Raw genomic sequence first — 23,537 nt, forward strand, 5'->3', positions numbered from 1 at the left:
CGTACCAATTTCGTCTTGTTTGCTCAAGAAAATCGTCCAAAACAAACCCTTGAAGTTCTCTTCCTTTTTATACTACTGTCCAGTCATTTACTTGAAATCTCCTTAAGCCACCTCACCCACTAGTGAAGATCAAGGGCCGAGATTAAGCCATCTGTCTAGGTAACTAAAAGAGAAGTCTAAAACTCAGCGTTTCGAGCAACTCGATCCTCACTGGGAAAACTTGATGGAGAAAGGCCCTTACTCAATGGAAATTTTCAAGGCTCTCTATTAAATACTCGATGGGAGGACTCACTACTCGATGAGGAAACTCGACACTGAAGCTTGCTCAAATGCATCTCACTCAATGCTCAAACTCGACGTGCGATTCTTCCTCACTTACCCTCGATGCTCGCCTCTTTCCTCGATTACTTATACTCGACGCTCGGTAGCATTTACTCGATGCTCGCCTGGCACTCACTCGATGCTCAAACACCCTTCAATACGACCAACACTTAGCCAAAAATTCTCTTTGTAAGGCTAGATTAGTAAGTAACCGAGATTTAAGTTTCCATACTTAAACATTTTCCCCCTTCAAACTTATCCTTTACCTCAAACGCACAAATCCAATCTAATTTAAACATTTAACCCAACATTTTGCTTATTTAAACAATAGATATCATGAAAAAGAGGGAAGTGAGGTACAGGTTTTACAGTTTGAATCTCATTCAAATATTTATTCCTCCAAATAATGTATCAAATACATTATATCAATTATATCATATATAATTAAATTCTCTCTTATTAATTTGAACAATTCAAATTAACCCAAAAACTGATTCTCAACTTAATCCTTTTGAGCTACCAAGGGGACCTTATGGACCTGTAGCTTGAAGCTCCAATGGTATGTGAATAATTAATTAAACTCTTTAATTATATTACCCTCCATCCGTTAACTGTTGGGCACTCCATTAAAGACCGACAGTTGCACTGTTCGCACTACAGATATATTTCTGTATCCATTGAATATAACCAATCAATAGTGCAATGACCTTTCACAAATTGCTCGTTAGTATAGTTGGACCAAATTACTATTTTGCCCCTGTAATTACATCTAACTCCTTAAGTACCACTGATTTCTCTAATAAACAATAAGTCATAGTCCCACTATGAATAAATCCTCTCTGGCCAAGAGAGGGTGTGGCCATTATGTTCAAGACCTGGAATCAGCCCTTAAGGGAGCAATTTATCTACTTGCCCCTGCATCAAGGAAGGAGTGAATTCCGTCTTGTGAAGCTAAGTTCCTAGCTCCCCACCCAGACAAAACCCCAAAATGGTAGGCTTGTTGACTTGGCAATCTGGCCACTCTCACCCATACAAATCAAAGGACCGCCTTCATGAGCAGGAGTTCACAACTCACTCAGAATTCAGATCAGGTCACCTATAATCATCTTAGTGAAATGTAAGTCTCTATTATCAACAATGTTATGTAAAGAAACTAATCATTTCGTAGTCCGATCTTATACAAACTCTTTGTATAGGATACCCTGCTCGCATGTCTCCACATGAATGATCAGGATCAGATCATTTATAGCACTTTACAACATTTGTAACACCTACGAAGTGAGTTGTATCCATAGTGTCACCAGGATAAGGTACCCAACCTTGTCTATCTACTACAGACCATTTAGGTTATTATTTAAACAAGATCCACATGTACGTCTCTACATACTTGTTTAAATTTACATAAAATAACCTTGGATCTTAGTTTATTGGATTGAGTATATGCTTATAAAGTAATACTTATTTTATTAATAACAATATGTTTATACAGAATTTACAAACTACGAGATTACGAGGAGATCTAGGATACCATTCCCAATAAAACATTCGTAGAACACAACATATACTCAGAAGATTTTATTTTATTGAGGTTTAAATTTAATTTAAACATTCCCTCGGTTGCATACCCTTTCCCTACAAATACATTATTTTTGGTGAGGGTATAAAAATCTGCCCCTGGTTTGAGTAAATCCGACTTTGTTTAGGAGATAGCTTGAGACCAAGTTCTTTCTTATCTTCGGAGTGTGCAGGACGTCCTTCAACGTAAGGGTCTTCCCGAAGGTAAACTTCAGCTCTACCTCGTCGGTTTTAGCAACTTTCGTGGAGTGGTGATCTCCTAACAAAATATTCTTATCCTTAGTCTCATTATAAGTTTTAAAGAGACTAAGGTCGTGACAGACATGGTGCGTAGAGCCAGTGTCTATCCACCACCCTTCAGAACCACCGATCACATTTACTTCTGTGATCATGGCAACTAAAAATTCTTCTGTCAGGTTCGTCTGACCAGTAGGACGATACCTGTTCCTACAGTTCCTAGCCATGAGCCCAGGTTTATTACAATTAAAGTAAAGGAACTGTACCGTTTCTCCTGAAGGGGGTTTCTGCTTTTTCTGTTGATTATGGTTGTTGGAACCACGGTTTTGACCTTTTCTCTTTGTCCTGACTTTTGGTCAAGTTTTACCATGGCAGAAGCGGATCTCCCAAGTACAACGTTCACCTCCTCCCTCTGGTCCTACTTCCGGGCTTCGTTCTCAATCCTTAGCAGGGTGATAAGACTCTCCAAGGAAAACTCCTTGGTCTTATTCCTAAATGTGTTCTTAAAATCCTTCCACAAATTGGGCAGTTTATCAATAATGACAGCAACTTCGAATTGTTCGTCTAGAGGCATACCTTCAGTTATTATCTCATGGGCTATCTTCTGCAGTTCGTGGGACTGGACCTCCACAGATTTATCATCTGTCATCTGGAACTTTAGATAATGACTAACAACATATTTCTTCGACCCGACCTCCTCGGTGTCATACTTCTTTTGCAAGGCATCCTAGATTTTCTTTGCTGTCTTCATTGTGTTGTAGTAGTCTTTTAGATCATCAGTCATACCATTTAATATAAAATTCTTACATAGAAAATCTTTCTCCTCCAGTCAGCAACTTTTTTTTATCTGTTGTTCGGTTGGTTCTTCTAACGGGGCGATTGGTTTATCCTTGGTACATGTGTCGGCAACTTTCTTGATGGTAAGAAAGAACAACATTTTTTACTTCCACCGTTTGAAGTTTGCTCCTCCAAACCGAAACAGATGGTTGAGGTCGGATGTCATAATGTCATTGTTGCTCGTGAGAGCCATTAGCGAATTGGTAGAAAAATTGTCTTCAAATTGTTGGAAACAAAAACACCCTCAAACAATGAGCAGGACAGCAACAAATGGTCTGGAATAGAACCTACAAAATAAAAGCTTGTTATAAGCTAAGTCGTGGAGATCATTCTCTTTAAGACGTTTCATGGCTCTGTCAAAATGTGCAAGCAAGTCAAGAATACTATCATGTCGTCCCCAGGATAAAATAACCTAAAAAAAATCGATTGAAAATGCATCGTTACTGACTAGAACACACACCTTTCTTACTGAATGCACGAAAAACAAGAAAAGAAAACAAAGGAAAGCGATGGAGAATGAAATGAATGTTTTGTGTTGAGAATTGCTGAGAGACACACCTTTTATAGGCTTTCAGAGCTGAACTGCCGCGAGAGGGAAATGCGTTCAGCCTCTGAACGTGCACGTGGAAGACCGAGAAGGCCAACAGATAACAAAAAAATTCTTTTTAATAAATAAATAACAAAAATAAAAAATAATGGGAAAAAATAATATTTTTATTGAAAAATAATCACACACATGTGTCTCACTCGCCTGAATGGACGTCTACTAGAAAAGACAAAATTAAATTCATCCAACAATCCCCCACTTGAAAATTTAAACATAAAAAAAACAAATTTTTCATCGAGCAATTTTAGTTTATACAACACTATGCATAAGCAAAGGTGTCTTACGACTTGAACCTTTACATAGTGTAGATACTTCAGAATATACTAAAGTATCCCTTGGTTTTTTTTTTTTTTTTTTAACTCTATCTCTAACAACATCTCACACATAGTGTCATTAGGGTGTAGTTCGAAAGCTCATGCTTTAAGGCCTAGCACGTGTATCCCGGTACAATGAACGCTCTAAAGAATTAGCCTAAAAAACTCCATAGGAAGCGGCCCCCACTTTCACATTCACATAGGTGAGTCTATCAAGAGTACTCTTGCAGAGTAACTTTGGCTTCAAGAGTAAGTGTGACTAATCCTAAAATTTCCTATGTAATTTATGATGCATGCTGTAAAATCTTGTTAAAATGCATAATGTAGCTCTTTGAAACTTTAATTCTTTGTGAAATTCAAAATTGGGACCGATCCTCGCTTCCACATCGGACCTCACAGTACTTTCAGAAAGTTGAGGAATTCATGCAAAATGCTAAAAAATGATCAATGAAAGCACAGGAATTCATGCTAAACACTGAAGAATGATTGATGAAAGCTGAGGAATGTGATGAAGAAGACGACTCTGAAGGAATCGGCAATAATGCGTGCACAAAATTCAAATATGTATTTGGTAGTTTTGGAATTTTTAAAAAATTGGAAGCTGATTTCATTGGTCCATTTTTTTTTGTTACAGGATATAAATATTTTGGATATATTTCCATTTTTGACAATTTCCCTATAAAATAAAGTGATCATGAGTAAAAGAATGTTTTATATACAAAACGTGATAGAATTTTTCTTAATGGGCCCTTTAAACCTGGGTCTTTTTTTAAATAAAAAAATAATTATGTACATTTTACACCATTTAAAAACATTTTTGTAAAATAATTTTTTAATGTGTTTTGAATCATATATTTAATGAAAGAGCTAGTTACATAAATAGAATTCAAACTCAAAATAATAAAATATGTATTACAAGGATAAAATAATTGTATATATAGATCAAAAAATGGTAAAAGACTAAAAAACTCATGCCTAACCACTATTTGCCTGCTTCTTCCCAGTTTTCTTAAATTAAAAGCTATCATTGATAGCAACTATCAGTATAGCCACTGTTAGCTGCTATCACTGATAGCTTTTATCAATTGTTGTCGATGATAGTTACTATCAGCGATAGCTTTCAATTTGAGAAAAATTAATACAATCTTGAAATATTAGCTTTTAATTTTCTATCAATTATCAGTAGCTATTATTGATACACTTTCATCAATTGGAATCAACCTTGAAATATTAATACTTAAGGCCCAGTGGCTATCAATGATAGATTTATAAATAGTGATCAACTTTGAAAGAAAACCAACAACTTTGATTACCACAGTAGCTATCACTAATAATATCTTTTATCATGGCTATCATTGATAGCAGCTACCAGTCGCTATCATTGATAAGCTTTCATTAATTAGAATCAACCTTGAAATATTAACACTTAATGCTATCAATGATAGACTTCTATAATTGGTTATCACCTTTGAAAGAAACTCGATATATAGATATCACCTAAGTTCTATCACTGATATCACTGATATCACTCATATTGTGATTATCAGTGATAGCTTCTTTCGCTGATAACATCACTGATAAGATACTATCAATGATCTCACTGATATCATGCTATCAGTGATAGTTCTCTATTACCGATAATGTGCTATCAGTGGTAGCTTCTATCATCGATAACGTGCTATCGAGTAACTTCTATCACCAATAACGTGCTATCCAGTAGCTTCTATCATCAATAACATGCTATTAGTATTAGCTTTTATCATTGGTAACATGCTATCAATAGTAGCTTCTATCAATTATAGCTACTGAACACCTTTTTATCCATTTCTTGCCCTTCCCAAACATTTATAAGTCCATTTTCTTTTCGATGATAGATTTTATCACTGATAAACATGCTATTAGTTATAACTTATATGCATTCCACTTACATTTTAGTTTGAGATTCGACTTTATTAATTAAATTCACTAAGTTGGCTATCAATGATAGATTTCAATAAGTGGCTACTAAGTATGAAAATATAATCAAAGATTAAGCTATCAATATAGAAAATATTAGTGGCTATCACTGATAGACTTTCATTTGTTATTTATATTTATTATTTATTATAATAATCAAACTTGATAATTGACTTGTTGGTGCTAAGTCACTTATGAATTGAGTACTTTCAAGTTTTTGGTACAAAACTAACCTCATAATTCTTGTGGGAAAAAAAAGGAAGAAGAAAAAATTCAAATAAAGGAAAGAAAAATTTTAAAAATAAGAGAAAGAGAAGAAGCAAAAATTGAAAGAAAATTAAATAGAAAAAAAGAAGCAAAAACCGAAGAAGTGAAAGAAATGATGATATTCTTAATGAAATGTTTGTTCTCTTATTCTACTATCTATTACAAATATCCTTAATGAAATGATGAACGATATCCATTTAAAGGGGAAAACGTTCCATTGTCAAAATAAAAAAACATCCCAACTAGCAAATACTATTTGATATTATATAGATTACCATTTTTTATACATAGAATAACTCAAAACAAAATGATCATGTTTAAAATTAGTTTAGTTTCTGTACATTTATTTTTATGTTGCATTTTTTTGAAGAATATTATTGACATTGACCCGAGTCTTTTTTTTTCTTTTTCCTACTCTTTTTGGTGTTTTTTATTAACTGAAATAGTCATTCCCTGGCAGATCCTATTCTTTTTCCACGAGTATATTGGAATTTTTGTAGGATGGTCTAAAATTTTTTAGAAAAGTGAAATTGGAACAATTTTTCTTAAAAGAAAGTTTTTAAATCTTTTGTTAGGCATTACCAAACTTTTTTCGAATTATCTTTTGCTTTTCTCCTTCTTGCTCACTCTCTCTCTCAACTCTGGAAAGTTTTCTTAACCTTGGTTCATTTAGCATTTGAAAAAAACTACGCATATTATCGTTGACCGTCGGACATTGCCAAAAGAAGAACTTCACTCGTTGCCGTCTCGGAAGCAAAATACAGGAAAGGGACAACAGAGAAAGAAGACGGGAGGAAGAAGACAAGAAAGCTTGGAGAGTTGAGAAAATAAGAAAAAAAAAATTATTAAAATTTTTTTGAAAGGGTTATAAAACCTTATTTGAAAAACCATGTCAAATAAACGTTTTGGCCTAATTTTTCAGGTCAATCTACCAATTACTCAGATAAATAATCTACTTTCTAAAAGGGAAACGTGAGAAACACTTTTCCAACCTCACCTACAAAGTCGTCAGTTTTTTTTTTTTTATTCGAGAGAATCAAACCTCTAGTCTCAAGGTCGATAGTAAAAATTCTATTACAGCTGAATAATATTCATGTTGGCATGCAATCGAGAGTTTTTAAAATTTTCATAATCAAATGATGCAAAACTAGTCCTTGAAAAGCCGGTTACATTTTTCTAAAAAAGAAAAAATAAACATCCTATACTTTGCCATTTGTTTTTTTTAAAAAAAAACACTTTTAAATGCAATATTATCCTCATCTCTCACAAACATTTCAAAACTACACTTGAAGTAGAAATTATTTAGAATTTTAAATAAAAATTGGATCATTGGATGGTGTAGCAATGACTTATGTCGTAAATTGAGATCTAACACATCATTCTAGATCATTGCCGTTCTAAGTCTCAATTTCTATTCAAAATTCTAAAAGATTTCTACTCCAAAGGTAGTTTTGATAGGTTTATAAAAAGGTCAAAAAGTTAATATTATTACTTCTAAATTTTTTAAAAAATGGCAAAATTCAAGAATATTTATGATATAGCCAAAAAATCTATGAAAGAATTGTTGAAATTGAAGTATCTATGATGTTATGTACCTCAAGACAGCCGAGACAACGAGTGATGAAATGAATTTGAACACCATGCTTTATGGCCACTAATACAAAGAGTCGAGAGCTTTGCATAAGTCTTGTCGAGATCCAATCACCCCAAGAAACACAGCCCCCACCTCCTCCATATCACTCAAAAGAATAGTCAATAGTGTTTACACTGTACAAAGAAATGATTTTACACAACACAGTGCTCCTTGCTGAACAGAATAGAAGTTTTTGGCTTCTTTTTTCAGGGAGGACTTTGTTGACTCTCGCACTTCAAAAGAGCCAATCTTTGAGACCTTAAGTAACCTTGCCTGTTATAAAGAATATCAATGTAATTTTGCAGCCTGAATCGGTCGGAATTTGTAAGTGAAAATGGTGGATTTAGAATGAGAGATGGTGCTTCCACAAGAAGGAAAACCAGTAATTGTGCAGCTTTCGAATACAAGGCAGCTGCACTTTCCATTTCACCCATGAGCTCCTCCACCTGTGTCAATCCACACATTACATCCAGAAATCAGCCAAACAAGACTATCGCATCCTTGACTGTTACTAACAAAGGAACACAATGATGATATCATAATAGGATTTATCTTTTATATTCTATAGATTAAACAGCACAACTGATGATACAAATTTCATGCATATCAGGACTCTGAGTACTCACGCCTCCATGCCTCCCAAAAGCGAGGGCTGATTGAAATACTGTCTCTATTGCATCTGGCATTTCTGTATTACCTATAATCATAGGTAACAAAACGAAGTGAGCTTTCTCTCTCTTGAAATCACTCTCATTATATGCTTGCAATATCAAGACCAATAACAATTCATAGCAGATGGGGACAAATTGAGTCTCTGTTATGCAGGTGTTACAGGAAAAGAAAACATGCATAAGATTTGCACCTAAGAAGCACAGATACGGATATGGCACGATACGGACAAAGCGACACAGCATATTTTAAATATCTAGGACACGACATGGCAAGGACATGTTTATTAAAATATACATTTTTAAAAATATACATCATTTTCATACTAAAATAAAATTCAACGTAAATGGGTTGATGCATTTATATGCTTAAAAAGACTTGGCTTGATGTATTTCACACTCAAAAGTTATTATTTTTGTCATATATGTATTTTTAGTCTACGTAACAAGTGTTCTATGCATGTCTAACACCATTTGTCGCACTAACAAATGTCCGATATGTGTCCAACATGTATCGGAGTGTCCAAGACATATCGGACATAAACATGCTAGCCAAACTAAGATGTGCTTCTTAGATTCTGCACTGTTGCATTCCAATTAATTCTGAAAGGCACACATTATACTGTTGCATTATATTAGGTTTATTTATTGTTGGTGTGTGTGTGTTGGGTTGAGATGGGGGCTTTATGGTTTATGGTTGAATTTTGGGGTTCTGTAGCTTGGGTGTTTTGTCTGAATTTTAGATCAGCTAACTGCAAGGCTGGCAAATGAATTACAATCCTATAAGACCCTTTCAGTATCAGTGGGAAGATTTCACAGTCAAAAACTTACCAGGCTCAACAACCTTGGCAAGTTCTTCAGCATATTCAACTTCCCGAAGAAACTCCCTCTCAATTTGAGAAGAGATATCCACTGGCTGATGTGAGTTAACACTAAGACGAGATTCCTTTCCAAGAGAACTTCCTTGCTTCTTGCTAAGGCTTCTCCTATATTCTGCAGAGCCTTGGCCTGGACTTCCTTCTAAAGCTGAAGCAGCCTGCGTATGGCATATGTCCAGAGCTTTTTTCCATATTGCAAGAATAACAAGCTGAATTGAGAATGCTTCAAGTTGTCTACCTGCAGTGATCTTTTTAAAGAAATATGACACTGTAAATTTCTTATGCCAGTCCGTGTATAGGCACATCCAAGAAGGAGAAAAAATATTCATTTGAATACTAATCCAACAATAATGCAACGTTATGATATAATACTTAGCTTCTATCGTAAGTAGGGAACAGAATATACTTTACTATTTTCTTAACTATTAAATTCTAATTACTCATGCGTGGAATTATGAGAATGAAAAAGAGGCGCTTGGCATGGCAAACAGAAATACATGAGGAAATCTGTTAAACAACTGGGAGAAACATGATAATTTGTAACAATTTTGTGCATTGGGTTGCATCCTCCAGTCTTAAGCAGGAGACTGGAAAATAACGTTGACTCTAAAAGATGCGTTCTAAATGAGAGAGAGAGAGAGACCAAATATAAATGGAATAACCTTTCACTCCATTTTTTGATCATATTGCTCTTAACATATTTTATATATTATATAATAATAACAAAGTACATAGGATATTTGCTTCCTCCAGTCTTGAGTCTTGACCAGGAAACTGAAAAATGAAGTCTGGCTCCAGGAGATGCGTCCTCTATGAGAGAGAGGATGTTTAAGGGGAATAACCTAACCACTCCACCCTTTGTTTATAATATATCTCAGACAGATAGTTCTTATGAAAATATAAATATATTTATCTCAGATAGTCAGATATCTTATTTCTCTCCCCACCGCCCTCCAAGCAGAAAAGATAACATCTCTCAGATTTCACAACTGGATGGTAAAAGAAAGAATTTAATTGCTGCAAGTAGAATTGACTTACCTTTTCTTTCACTAATTCTGTAATGGTAGATGCAGACTGCTGCAATGACTTGACCCTTGCCCTGGAATTTGCAGATGGCTGTTCCAAAGTATCTTCCATATCCATTGACCCCGGAGCAGAACTTTGACTTCCCAAGCTTCCCATTCGGTAGCTGCTAGTAGCTCTGCCAATGATAGGCATTGGTGCAGTCAATGCGGAACCTAAACTTATTGATGTTTGAGGACTCTGTGATTTGCGAGAAGGAATTGGCTTGGAACCACTTGCCAAGGTAGATGAGGCATCATCCATGGGGGGTCCAGACACAATAACATAATCTTGATCAATCGGCTCCAGTGAATCCACAACTGTGATTCAGGAAATAGAATTTAAGGGGAAAAAATACAATAGTAAGACATTCTGGATCTAGACAAATAAATCCCAGAAAGATGATGAGAAACAATATACTTCATACCTCTAGGCCGATTATTCACTGATCGTCGGTTCACAGATCTCAACACATCGTTCAAACTTCTATCAGAGTGTACATCTCTTTCCAACTGAACACGAGTATCCGAAATCAGAGTAGCACTTTCCATTTTATCTGGAATGCTGCTGTACCTGGAAGTAGTATCTCTGGTCCCTCTATTAACTTTTTTATCAGGGGAAAATCCATAAGTAGACTTCACTGACGACCTATTCCTTATAGAGGATGGACTTCCTTCAGGACCACTAGAATCGTCATCTAGAGAGAAAGGTAGATAATCATCTTGTGAATTTTCCTCCATTTTACTAGCAGGATCAGATTCTGAAAAAGGAAATTCATCCAGTAATCTCGATGACCTCTTACTTCTGTAAGGATGTGGATTTAAATTCTATTATTTTGATAACATAAACATAGATCGAAAAAATTGGAGATCTTTGTTTACTTACCTCAATGATTCATCAGGTTGATTTGCACACAGAAAGGGATGCTTAAAAAATTCTTCAAATGTCAATCGCTCCACTAAATATAAAATGACAATGAGCAGAATAGAACTAAATGAGAAGAAATCCTACAAAGTTAATAGGAGCTTAGCATAAATATAGGCATGTAATACAAAATGTAAGAGTTTAATTCCATCAAATCAATGTACAAATGAATGAGAATTACACTTGTACAACTGGTGTTCAAAGAAGTTTGCACGTTTCTTTTCCATATAACATAAGTCAAGAAATGTCTACTAGAGCTACTAAAAAGCTGGTAACAGGAGGGAATTGCAGCCAATAAAAGAGGGAGAATTCAGGCAAGCATATTCAGCAAATTCAGGAAAAGTGAGTAATATTCACGTCATACTCTATTTCATTTTTATGGAAAGACACAGATATTTCATCATACTGCAGCACTCATTCATTCTTCAGATGGCAAAACCCAAGATGTGGCAATGCACTAAAAAAGTCAGAGAACCAAGTTTTCAAACAAGTTCTATACCTGGATTACGACGCAGTAATTTCCTGCACAAATCCTTGCAGTCAAAACTCAAGTCATTAATATCCGAAGGGAACTGTAATTCGGTTGATTTGACAATGTTCTGGAGCAACTGCCAAATTCATAATAAAAATATAGTATGAGATGGTACTAGGCAATAATGAAGCACTCTAGGCATGCAAAAAAAGAAAACATAAAACTATCTGTACCTGTATTTGGTTGTTTCCTGTGAATGGAGTTCTTCCTGTTACAAGCTGGAATAATATAGCACCAACACTCCAGAGATCTGCCTGCGTAGGCGGTTCACGGTTAATAGAATAAAGTTTGATTGCATATAAAGACTCTTCTTTTCTTTCTTTTAAAACATATAACAAATTCAAAAGGAATGCAAATGCATCGGCATTACCTTAGCATCATATTTCTGGAGTTGCATGATCTCCGGAGCCATGTAGAGTGGTGAGCCACACAAGGTTTCTGCAAGTCCTCTAGGTTGCAGAGATCTATAAAAGAAATAGGAGAACATAGTGCTCAGATGACAGGATCATAGGAGAATCTGACACGGACATAATAAATTTCAATAGGGAGCAACACAAACTTAAATACCAACATTATTTTAAGCTACAATCTTTATCTTGATGATAAGTGAAGTACTTCTCTGGTGAGACTGATAACAGATATTCACAACTATCTTTCTCTTGCTCTTCTGGATGTGAATATGAGCGGAGAAGTACAAAAACATTACATAGTTCCATTTCATAGTACGAAAATAAAAAATAAATAAATTTGTCGAGGTAAAAAGGGGGGGAGAACCTGTTCTACCTTGCAAATCCAAAATCAGCAATCTTCAAAACTGAATTGTCGCCACTTGTAGAAAGCAGGAGATTCTGCCCCCCAAAAAAAGTTGAGGCATATCAAAAATGGAACAATTAAACAGCAGACTCGCCCATCAGAAACATGAATATTTATTAAAAAAACAAAAAAAGTGACACATAGAGGTTGGACATTTGGCCATAATAAACACCACTCGTCCTTTTTATTCATATAGAAAAACCCCCCAGCATTCCACAATGCTAATTTGCCGTTGTTATCTTGCTATGATATGCATAAGCCCAACAAAACTTTAAAATGGAGTTTACTAAATGTCTTACCTGTGGTTTAAGATCTCTGTGTATAAGATTATTGTCACGGAGGATTTTTAAGCCAGCCGCTGCCATTCACAAGAATATCTCTTACCAATATTTCAAGGAAGATGCAAAAATCCCACCACACATCCCAAACCCAAAGATAAAAAAGGAAAAAAAAGGGGGTTAAATGTACCAAGCTGCTGCATGAAGTACTTAGCAATTGCTTCAGGGATTCTTCCATGGCGCTGCTGGATGTAAAAGGAAAGGTCACCACCTTTGCAGTACTCCAGTACTAGATGTATCTTCCCAGGAACCTGAATGGAGATAACTGTCTTAACAAAAGCCGAAAGAACACTATAAATTTCTTTCAAGTCTTCTTTTTCACCTGATGAAGATTGTGAAGGGCTCAAAAATCACTCCTACGACCTCCTCTCCAAATCCTCTCCCAAATAACAAATAAGAAATGAAAACCATAATGTTCCAGGTAAGATTGCATGAACTGGTGCAATGGATTTCCATGAAGTGGAAAAAAAAAAATGCTAACTTCCTATAAATGATGACATACATTGGACCCTCCAGCCCTTTTTTACCCAAAACCATATCCGCTCAGCCAAGAAATTGCTCCGTATTCCACCTATGAAGCGAGGAAGCTGAACAAGTTGAAAAAAATAAAACATTTCCCTCCAACTCCATCTTATTATAGTTAGCATGCAAGATCAATTGCATATTGCAAAGGTTCATAAATAACAGTGTATCTCGGCAACGTTCCAAGAATTCTTATCGACCACCTGCCTTCTACATCAGGGGTTAATTTAAAATTTGAACCCGAAACATGAACAACCCTTCTCAGTACAATGTGCTCAGAAGCGTTTAACATCAACAAAAACCAAGCACAATCTTGTAAAAACGTGTTTCTTATCCTTGCAATTTAATTTAGAGCGTCCGTAGGGCCACAAGTTCGAGAACAAATGCAGAGTAAAACATGAACTTTTCAACACCATCTAAATGTTTTCTAAGCAACCACATAGAACTTGAAGAAGTAAACACTGACCTCTATAATATCGAACAATCGGATGATATTAGGATGATTAATCCTCTTCAAGATAAAGATCTCGGACATGAGACTATCCTGCAATTTCTTGCTGAGCCGGCTCATGGAAATTTCCTTGATCGCCACCTCCGTTCCATGAACTCGATGTCTAGCATGCCACACCACCGAGAATGAACCGGACCCAATTTGCCGACCAACCAAATAATCCGCCACGACCCGAGTTCTCCCTGTAGAATGAGCCATACGACAAAGCCCTAGCAGATTCAAATCCCAATACACAGAAACCGGAACAAAACTCCTCTCAACCAGCGAAGCTGCAGCTTGAAGATGAAATTAGAAGAACCGTGCACGGATTTCCAAACGGATCAAATCAAAATCCTAGTTTGAAATGAAACGTGGAGCTAGAGCGAAAAATAGAGAACGAAGAAAAGAGAGAGAGGGGGGGTGGTTGATGATGGAGGCTTTGTTTAAAGCATAAGAGACATTAATTGATGATTAATTTGGCTTGTAACAATAATGCATTTTTTTAACGTGGGATTTGAATTTTTTTAATTGCTGATTGCTAATGATCAGCGAGTTCCTTGGTTTGATGGCGCCTTTTTTAATTTTTCGATTGAACTGAAACACAAGGTTAGATTATTGGATTATTTGATTAAAAAAAAAGAGGGGCAGTAGGGCAATCCTACCCTATGGCTAGCTCCACCGTTTCGTTGGTGTGCTCTCCCAATCGAACGGTATTGAGACTCTTGAAGGAATTGGGATTTTGCTTCCACATTTTGTCGTCTTGGCCTACTTTTCCGACCAAATTCTTTGGGTAGATTGAAACTTTCGTAACGTCACTTAAGACTGACATTACTTTTTTATTGTTATAAGTTGGAATATCTTTATCTCACAAAAAAAAAAAAAAAAAAAAAAAAGCAAGTTCCTTTTTTCTTTTTACTGAAGAATTCTAATTTTGACCACAAATTCAAACTCTAACTCTATGATATGTATACCCATACAATATCATCATCATGGTCCAAAAATGCTTTTAAAAATACTTCAAAATAGATTATCATTATTTTAAAAACTTTTCAAATCAATTTTAATTAATTTTAAGTTTTCCAATACTCGTTAATATTGTTTTTAAAGGATTAATCCTACACTTTTCAATTTTAAATCCTTACCTTTAGATTTTATAAATAGTAAATTCAATACATCCCGTAATAGTAAACTTTAAAAAAATTAAAAAAAATTAAAAAAAAAAAAAGAAAAAGAAAATTTGAAACGCCTCCACGAAATTTACAAAATTTTTCCTTGATATGTGGGATCTAATATGCATCGATTTAGAACAAATAACAATTTATAACTCTAAATTTTGCAGTTATATGAATTTAAACTCCGAATTAATAATTGTATCGATTTAAACCCTAAATTATCATAAGTACATAAATTTACACACTCTTCCACTTATAGATAAGGAGAAAGAGTGCAAGAATATGGATAAGGAGATAGAGGGCTTTCGCTATTGTAAGAAATGTCACTTCAAAAATCAGTGTAGAAAACTAGAAGAGAATTAGAAACGAAAACATGAGGTAAATTAGGTTGAAACTAAAAAAGTAACGATAAGTCTAGTTGTGCATGTGTTGAGAGTAATACACAAAATAGTAGCCACTCATTTGAATGGATAATTGATAGTACAATGTCCGTACATATAGCTTCAGATAGGAGTCTATTCACATCTTTCACAACAGGATATCGTGGTCTAGTGAGGATGGTAGAGTTTCCAAAATTGTTGGGATTGGGAATATTAATCTGAAGGAGTGTGGAGACAAGTTAATACTACGAGATATCATGTTTGTGCCTAGGATGAAGATAAATCTCATCTCTATTGATAAATTGGATGATGAAAATTACAATTATGAATTTGGCAGCCACTAGTGTAAACTCAAGTTAGGTTCCTAGGTAGTGGCAGTTGATCATAGAAATTCCACACTGTATTATTGTCGGTTTAGTGTTATAAAAGGATTAGATAGATGGTGGATGTCAGTTAAAGTTGCAGATGGCAGGTATAGAGATATAGTTAGGCCAGCAGCAATGATAGCTAATGTTGATCAGTTAGATCAAGGTCCATCGGTTCATAAGCAATTAGGAAGTTCGAGAGAAAAAGTTAATGGCTATCACAAATCCGCAATTGTCAGACAGTCAATCGAATGGATTAATGAAGTCGTCTAGGCGAATAAGGGCATCAAAGTAGCAGACCAAAGTAGTTGCTAATGTCAAAGATAAAGTCTACGACTTAGCAGCAAGTTTGAAAGAATGAGTCAAACCATTTGTAGATTTTGTCTTCTTCAAGAACAGGCGTTCAGGATTGAAAAAGATGGCAATTGGTACCACTTAGCTGAAGTGGGAGTACGTGACTGTCCTTTATGTCTGGGGAACAGTTTCACGTAGCTTGCTCATACCTTGAGGCAAGCATAAATGAGCTACAATAGCCAGACGGTATTGGGAACAAAGCTTATTTCGTCGTGTCCCAAACAGCTCCCAAGGTTGGCGGGACAGTCCTGGGGCCATGTGCCAGACCTTTTTTGGAACGAAGCTCAACTGGTGTCCTAAACAGCCTAGGCCTGACGGGGCTGCCTCGGGGCCCAATTTTTGTGCTCGAACTTTTCGCTGGGCGAAATACTCAAAACTGACCCAGGGGTTCAAAACGATGACAAAAAGCCATGTGCCTAACATTTTTGGTAACGGAGCTCATTTGGTGCCCCAAATGGTCTTGGGCTTAACCTGGCTACCTCAAGGCCCAATTTTTGTGCTCAAACTTTCCACTGGGCAAAACACCCAAAATGGACCCAAGGGTTCAGAACCAAAGAGAAAAAGTCATGCACCAGACAGTTTTGGGAACGGAGCTCATTTGGTGCCCCAAACGGCTCCCCGGGCCGGCGAGGCTACCTTTGGGTCCAATTTTTATGCGCGAACTTTCTGCCGGGCGAAACATCCAAAATAGACAAAGAATGATGAAAAAACATCGTGCACCAGACGATTTTGGGAACAGAGCTCATTTCGTGCCCCAAACGGCTCTCAAGGCCGGCGGGGCTGCACTGGGGCTCAATTTTTGTGCACGAACTTTCCGCCGGGCAAAACGCCCAAAACGGACCCAAGGGTTTAGAACGATGAGAAAAATTTGTTGTTTGGAATGTCCTAAACTTATAGTTTGTAATTGTTGTTAACATATTCTATTTATTAATAAAAATGTTATTGAGTTTTTTATTCAATAAATTACTCTTGATATCACATCCTTCTATGAAAATCCAATAAATGAATCCATGGCTATAATATGAATACTTTAAACTTTATGTGGCGACATAAAAATTGATCAACTTTTAGTATGTAGCCAAAATGGCATAAGTATACGGATGAAATTGGGTACCTCATCCTGGTGACACTATTGGATGCGACCCATTTTGTATAGTGATATAAATGATGTGATCTGAAAATCATTTATGTAGAGACATGTGAGTGGGGACATCCTGTGCAATGAGTTTGCATAAGACCAAACCTCGAAATAGTCACTTTTCTTTATAACAACCGTTTACTGTTAAAACTGACTATCTCAAACTCAAATGATCTAGGGTAACTCGATCTTAATCCTGAGCTAACTATGAACTTCTGTTTATTTGAGATTATCCTTTGATCTGCATAGGTGAGAGTAGTCCAATGACACTGCTCAATAAGCCTCTCATTTTGGGGATAAGATCGAATAGATAGCTGAGGACACAACTTTGCAATATGGAATTCACTCCTACCTGATTTAGGGTTAGCAGATGGGTTGTTCTTTTAAGCGCTAATGCCTTGTCTTGAACAACGGGGCCCTGCCCTCTCATGGAAGAGAAGGTTATGATTTATAAGTTGGACTATAAATCAATTGTTCAATGGAGGATCAGTGGGAGCTTAAGGAGCAAGATGTATTTACAGGGGTAAAACGGTAATATTTGACCCAACTGTAAATACAAACGACCTGTGAAAGATTGACTTACTGATTATGGTTAAAATGGACAGAAATATATCTATAGTGAGAAGAGTGCAACTATCGAGCTATAGTGGAATGTCTAGATAGTTAACGAATAGTATATAATTTGGTTTAAAGAGTTTAACCAATTAATTACAAGTCATTGGAACTTATGATCTGTAGGTCCATAAGGTCTCTCTACTAGCTCGTAATTTGGATTAGTAAATTGAGTAATCTTGATAAGATTTGAAATTAGGGTTTAGAATTTGAAATGTTCAAATTCAATTAGGGTTTCTATTTATTGTATTCGATACAATTGAAATGTTTAATTTTATCGAAATTAAACAAAATTGGAGAATCGATTAATGTTTGAAATATGATTTAAATATTAATTGTATAAAATTAATTTCATTATGATGGAATTGTTTTTTTATTAATTTAATATTAGATATTAAATTAACAAAATTTATCAAAAGGTTTAATTAATTAGTTTTATATAAAAGTTAATTAATTGAATTAAGTTATATATTGAATTAATTTATATATATACATATATATAACTAATAATACAAATAAAATAGGTTTATTTGAAAATTAGTTTTAGAAAACAATTTTGAAAACAAAACCAAATTTGATAAATTCAAAGTGGAGATTTCCAGAAGTTGGAAATCTCCACTATGGTGGCCCAAACGGCCTTGGGAACGGAGCCAATGGTTCATAACGATGAAAAAACGTTGTGAACCAGACGATTTTGGGAACGGAGCTCTTTTAGTGGTCCAAATGGCTTTAGGGTCGGCAAGGCTATCCTGAAACCTAATTTTTGTGCCCGTACTTTTTGTCGGGCGAAACCTCTAAAACAAACCCAGGGATTCAGAACGATGAAACAAAATCATGCGCTAAACGGTTTTGGGAACGAAGCTCATTTAGTGCCCCAAACAGCTCCTTGGGGTAGCGGGGCTGCCCTTAAGCCCAATTTTTGTGCGCGAACTGTCTGTCGGGCGAAACGCCCAAAATGGACCTAGGAGTTTAGAACGATGAAAAAAAAGTCGTGCGCCAAATGGTTTTGGGAACATAGTTTATTTGGTGTCCCAAACGGCTATTTTTGTGCGCTTTCTAGAGAACGAAATGCTCAATACGGACCCATAGGTTTAGAATGATGACAAAAAGCATGCGCCAAACGGTTTTGGGAACAGAGCTCATTTGGTGCCCCAAACGGCTCCTGGGGCCCGTGGCGCTAACATGGGGCCCAATTTTTGTGTATGAACTTTTCGCTGGGCAAAACGCCAAAAATGGACCTAGGGGTTTAGAACGATGAAAAAAAGTCATGCGCCATACGATTTTAGGAACGGAGCTCATTAGGTGCCTCAAGCGACTCCTGGGTGCATGGTTGCCCAGGCACCAATTTTGTGCATGAACTTTTCGCCAGACGAACAACCCAAAATTGATCTAGGGATTCAGAATAATGAAAAGAAGCCATATGCCAGACGGTTTTAGGAATGAAGATCATTTGGTAAACCAAACGGCTTCTGGGCTCGGTGAAGATGCCCAAGGGCCCTTTCCGTCGAGCGAAATGGCTAAAACGGACCCAGAAGTTTAGAACGGTGAAAAAAAGCTGTGCTTTAGATGGTTTTGGGAACGAGCTCATTTGGTGCCCTAAACAGCAATTAGGCTCGGCGGGACAGCTCGGGGCCCAATTTTTGTGCGTGAACATTCCACCAAACGAAATAGCTAAAATAGACCCAGGGGTTTAGAACGATGAAAAAAATTGTACACCAGACAGTTTTTGGAATGGAGCTCATTTGGTGCCCCAATCGGCTTTCGAGCCCAATTGGGCTATCCCAGGGCCCAATTTTTTTGCGCACTTTCCACCAGGTGAAAAGACCAAAATGGACCCAGTGGTTTAGAATGATGAAAAAAAAGCCATTTGCCAAACGGTTTTGGAAAAGGAGCTCATTTGGTGCCCAAACGGCTCTGGGGCCCGACGACACTACCCGGGGCCCAATTTTTGTGTGTGAACTTTCTGCCGAGTGAAACGGCCAAAATGGACCAAGGGGTTCAGAACGATGAAGAAAAGCCCTACGCTAGACGGTTTTGGGAATGAAGGTCATTTGGTGCCCAAAACGGCTCCTAGGCCTGTGGGGCTGCCCCGAGGCCCAATTTTTTTGCACAAACTTTCTGCCGAGTGAAATGGCCAAAATGGACCCAGGGGTTCAGAACGATGAAAAAAAGTTGTGCACCAGACGATTTTGGAAACAGAGCTCATTTGGTGCTGCAAACTGCTCTCGGGCCCCACGGGGCTCTTTCGGGGCCTAATCTTTGTGCATGAACTTTCCATCGAGCAAAACGGCCAAAATGAACCCAAGGGTCCATAATGATGAAAAAAAGTCGTGCACTAGACAATTTTGGGAATGAAGCTCATTCGGTACCTAAAATGACTCCCGGGACTAGTAGGGTTGCCCCGGGGCAAATTTTTGTGCGCAAACTTTCCATCGGGAAAAATGGCCAAAACGGACCCAGGGGTTCAGAATGATGAAAAAAAGTCGTGGGCCAGACGGTTTTGGGAACGGAGCTCATTTGGTGCCCAAAACAACTCTTGGGATCGACGAGGCTACCTGGGGCCCAATTTTTGTGCACCAACTTCCGCCGGGCGAAATAGCCAAAATGGACCCAAGGGTTCAGAACGATGAAAGAAGGTCGTGGGCTAGATGGTTTTCGGAAAGGAGCTCATTTTGTGCCCAAAATGGCTCTCGGGCCCAGTTTTTGTGCGCAAACTTTCTGCAAGGCAAAACGAACAAAACGGACCCAGGGGTTCAGAACGATGAAAAAAGCCGTGCGTTAGACGATTTTGGGAATGGAGCTCATTGCTGGTTTTATGTCTTAAAACTCATGGTTTGTAAACAATAAATGTTGGGATTAGTGTCCTAATTCTCCTAGAATCTCGTTGTTTTGTAAAGATACAATAAAATAATTGTTATTTAATTCTGGCATTTACTCATATCTAATAAACGAAGCTCCTTGGTTATCTTATGTGAACTTAAGCATGTATATGTGATATACAAGTGGATCATGCCTTAAGTGATAACGTAAATAGGTCTGTAGTATAAGGATTAAAGTGGGATACCTGATCCTTGTGACACTACGGATACGACCCGTTTTGTAGAGGTTTGCAAGTGTTGTAAACTACTACAGATGGTAGATCCTGACCATTCATGTGGAGATGTGCGAGTGGGGGTGTCCTATACAAAGAGTTTGTATAAGACTTGGACCACAAGATGACTAGACTCTGTATATAACGTCGTTGATACTAGAGATTTACATCTCACCTAAACGACCATAGGTGACACGACCTCAATCCTGAGTGTTTTGAGAACTCCTGCCTTTGAGAGTGGTCCTTTGATTAGTATGGATGAGAGTGACCAGATTGCCAACTCAATGTGCCTACCTTTTTGGAGACTTGTCTGATCTGGGAGCTGGGAACTCAATCCAGAAGATGGAATTCACTCCTTTCCCGAAGCAGGGATAAGTAGAAAGATTGCTCTCTTAAGGGCTGATTCTAGGGCTTGAACATAGTGGTCACAACTTCTCTTTGGAAGAGAAGACTCAGTCATAGTAGGACTATGACTTATGTTCATTTGAAGGATCAGTGGTACTTGAGGAGTTAGATATAACTACAAGGGCATAATGGTTATTGGCCCAACTGTGCTCACGAGCGATCTGTGAAAGGTTGTCGCACTTTTGATTCGTTAAGATGGACATATAATATATCGGTGGTAAGGAGAGTTCAGCTGTCGATCTTTAATGGAGTGTCTGGCAGTTAACAGATGGTGGATCCCATGACAAAAGAGTTTAGTTAGTTATTCACGTACCGTTGGAGCTTCGAGCTACAGGTCCCTTTAGTAGCTCAATGGATTCAGTTGAGGATCAGTTCTTGGTGTTGATTTGAAATGTTCAAATTGACAAGAATTAATTTGATTATATATGATATGATCGGTATAATGTATGAGATACATCTAGTGGAGGATTAATGTAAATGATATTTACATTAAGTACCATGGAATAGAAAAAGAACTATGATTTATATGTTTCATGAGATGAAATATTAAAACTATAGGTTATAAATATAGTATGATAAATTGGTTATCATTTATATTTATGATAATATTAATTATTGGGTAGTTAAATCTTTTTCTCTAATAACTAAGTGAGTAGGAGTTTATTAGTGGTTCATGGTAACCGTGAGATAAAAGGAAAATTGGTTTCCTAATTTAAGTAAGTATTGAAAAGTTTTTGTCAAAAATTTATTTTGAGATTTTTTCTTGGAAAAAGAATCTCACAAAAGCTTGTCAAGTAAATACTGATTTACTAAGCGACAACTTGATTTAGTAAACGATCGTGTAGTGTTTTGTAAACGACAGACACTGAGCTAAACAATGAGCTAGACGATCGCTTAGCTTTTGCTAAACGATTGGCATCGACCTATACGATAGGTTTCAGCCATCTCCCACTTGCCCAATCGTGTACACGATCGGTGTTCCTCCTTCATCTGCCTCATACCAAGTCCACACAGAGCCCACCCTCTGGATTCTCACACCAAGAATACCAAGGTAACCTTTTTGATGGTGTCATACTCAACACTATCGAGGTTCTGTGGAGGCCGTTGTGTTACTGGGGTGTTCGTGACCAAGGCGATTGCAGAGGACGAGTACGCGGTGTTCGTGCTACGGAGCGGTCATGTTGTTCGAGCGTTCAAGGTTGCTTTGTTCGATCGTTGGTGAGCAAAGAGCGTGGAGACGAGTCTACAAATGTTCATAGAGATTTCTCCTTGTTTATTTGTACTTTCATGCTGTAATTTCTATATTGATTGCATAACTGTATGTTTTGTTGATGACTGTAATTGTAATGTTCATATGTGATTGTAATTTGGAATGATCTATTCCGCTACTCATGGAAATCCTCGGATTCGATTTCCTTCAATTGGTATCAGAGCCAGGTGGTGTGCGGATATTCGACAACAAAAATCTCATGGACGCATTATGCGATGCATGTTCCTAAGATATGCGTTGATAGTCATGCGTCGATGGTCATGTGTTGGAATGAAAATTTCGTTAACGAATGTATGCGATGACCATGCGTCCTGCCATAAGTTTTCTTGCATTCACGCCAAGTATAACATGAATGCAAGTTTCTTGGGTAATCCGAGGTCGAACACAGGGACTTGTAACTATATGTTTGCAGTGATGTGCATGCGGTGGTTGAATAAAAGAATGAAAGGGATGTTGCTGTTGACGAATCGTTGATAGGTATGATTGATGATGTTCTATGCTCGAAATGATGCGATACTACTGCTAGATATGCATTAATTATGGATGTTCACATAGTATGCCATGCGTTGTCACAAGTTTCCTTACGATGGAACCAAGTGTAATTCCACCGCAAGTTTCTCGGTGTGATCCGAGGTCGAACTCAGGGACTGTTTTAGGTTATTGTGATATGTTCATGATATATGCGACCAGGTTTTCAATCTTTAAAAATGTGTTTGTACAACTATATAAATTACGATAAAATAAAGTAAAGCAGTAAAGATGCGATAATAAAATAA

General features: G+C 37.0%; 1 protein-coding gene across 2 annotated transcripts; it reads right to left on the minus strand.

The window, feature by feature from the left end:
- Nucleotides 1-7,732: 7,732 nt before the first annotated feature.
- Nucleotides 7,733-14,577, minus strand: LOC120091413 (serine/threonine-protein kinase ATG1c-like). 2 transcript variants are annotated; one of them, XM_039049433.2, is made up of 13 exons: nt 13,951-14,577; nt 13,093-13,213; nt 12,924-12,982; nt 12,595-12,659; nt 12,182-12,275; nt 11,985-12,065; nt 11,779-11,887; nt 11,241-11,313; nt 10,783-11,159; nt 10,332-10,675; nt 9,247-9,541; nt 8,374-8,444; nt 7,733-8,193 (listed from the first exon to the last, which is right to left on the minus strand). In XM_039049433.2, exons 1-13 carry the CDS (start codon nt 14,191-14,193, stop codon nt 7,954-7,956), a joined length of 2,172 nt encoding a protein of 723 aa, XP_038905361.1. In that variant the 5' UTR covers nt 14,194-14,577; the 3' UTR covers nt 7,733-7,953. The 2 variants fall into 2 exon arrangements, with proteins under 2 accessions (XP_038905361.1, XP_090163767.1); XM_090307641.1 differs by having other exon boundaries at nt 13,285-14,406.
- Nucleotides 14,578-23,537: the final 8,960 nt, after the last annotated feature.

This window comes from Benincasa hispida, chromosome 11, assembly GCF_027475165.1.
Source record: "Benincasa hispida cultivar pf3 chromosome 11, pf3_genome.v1.1, whole genome shotgun sequence".
NCBI classification, from domain to species: Eukaryota; Viridiplantae; Streptophyta; class Magnoliopsida; order Cucurbitales; family Cucurbitaceae; genus Benincasa; species Benincasa hispida.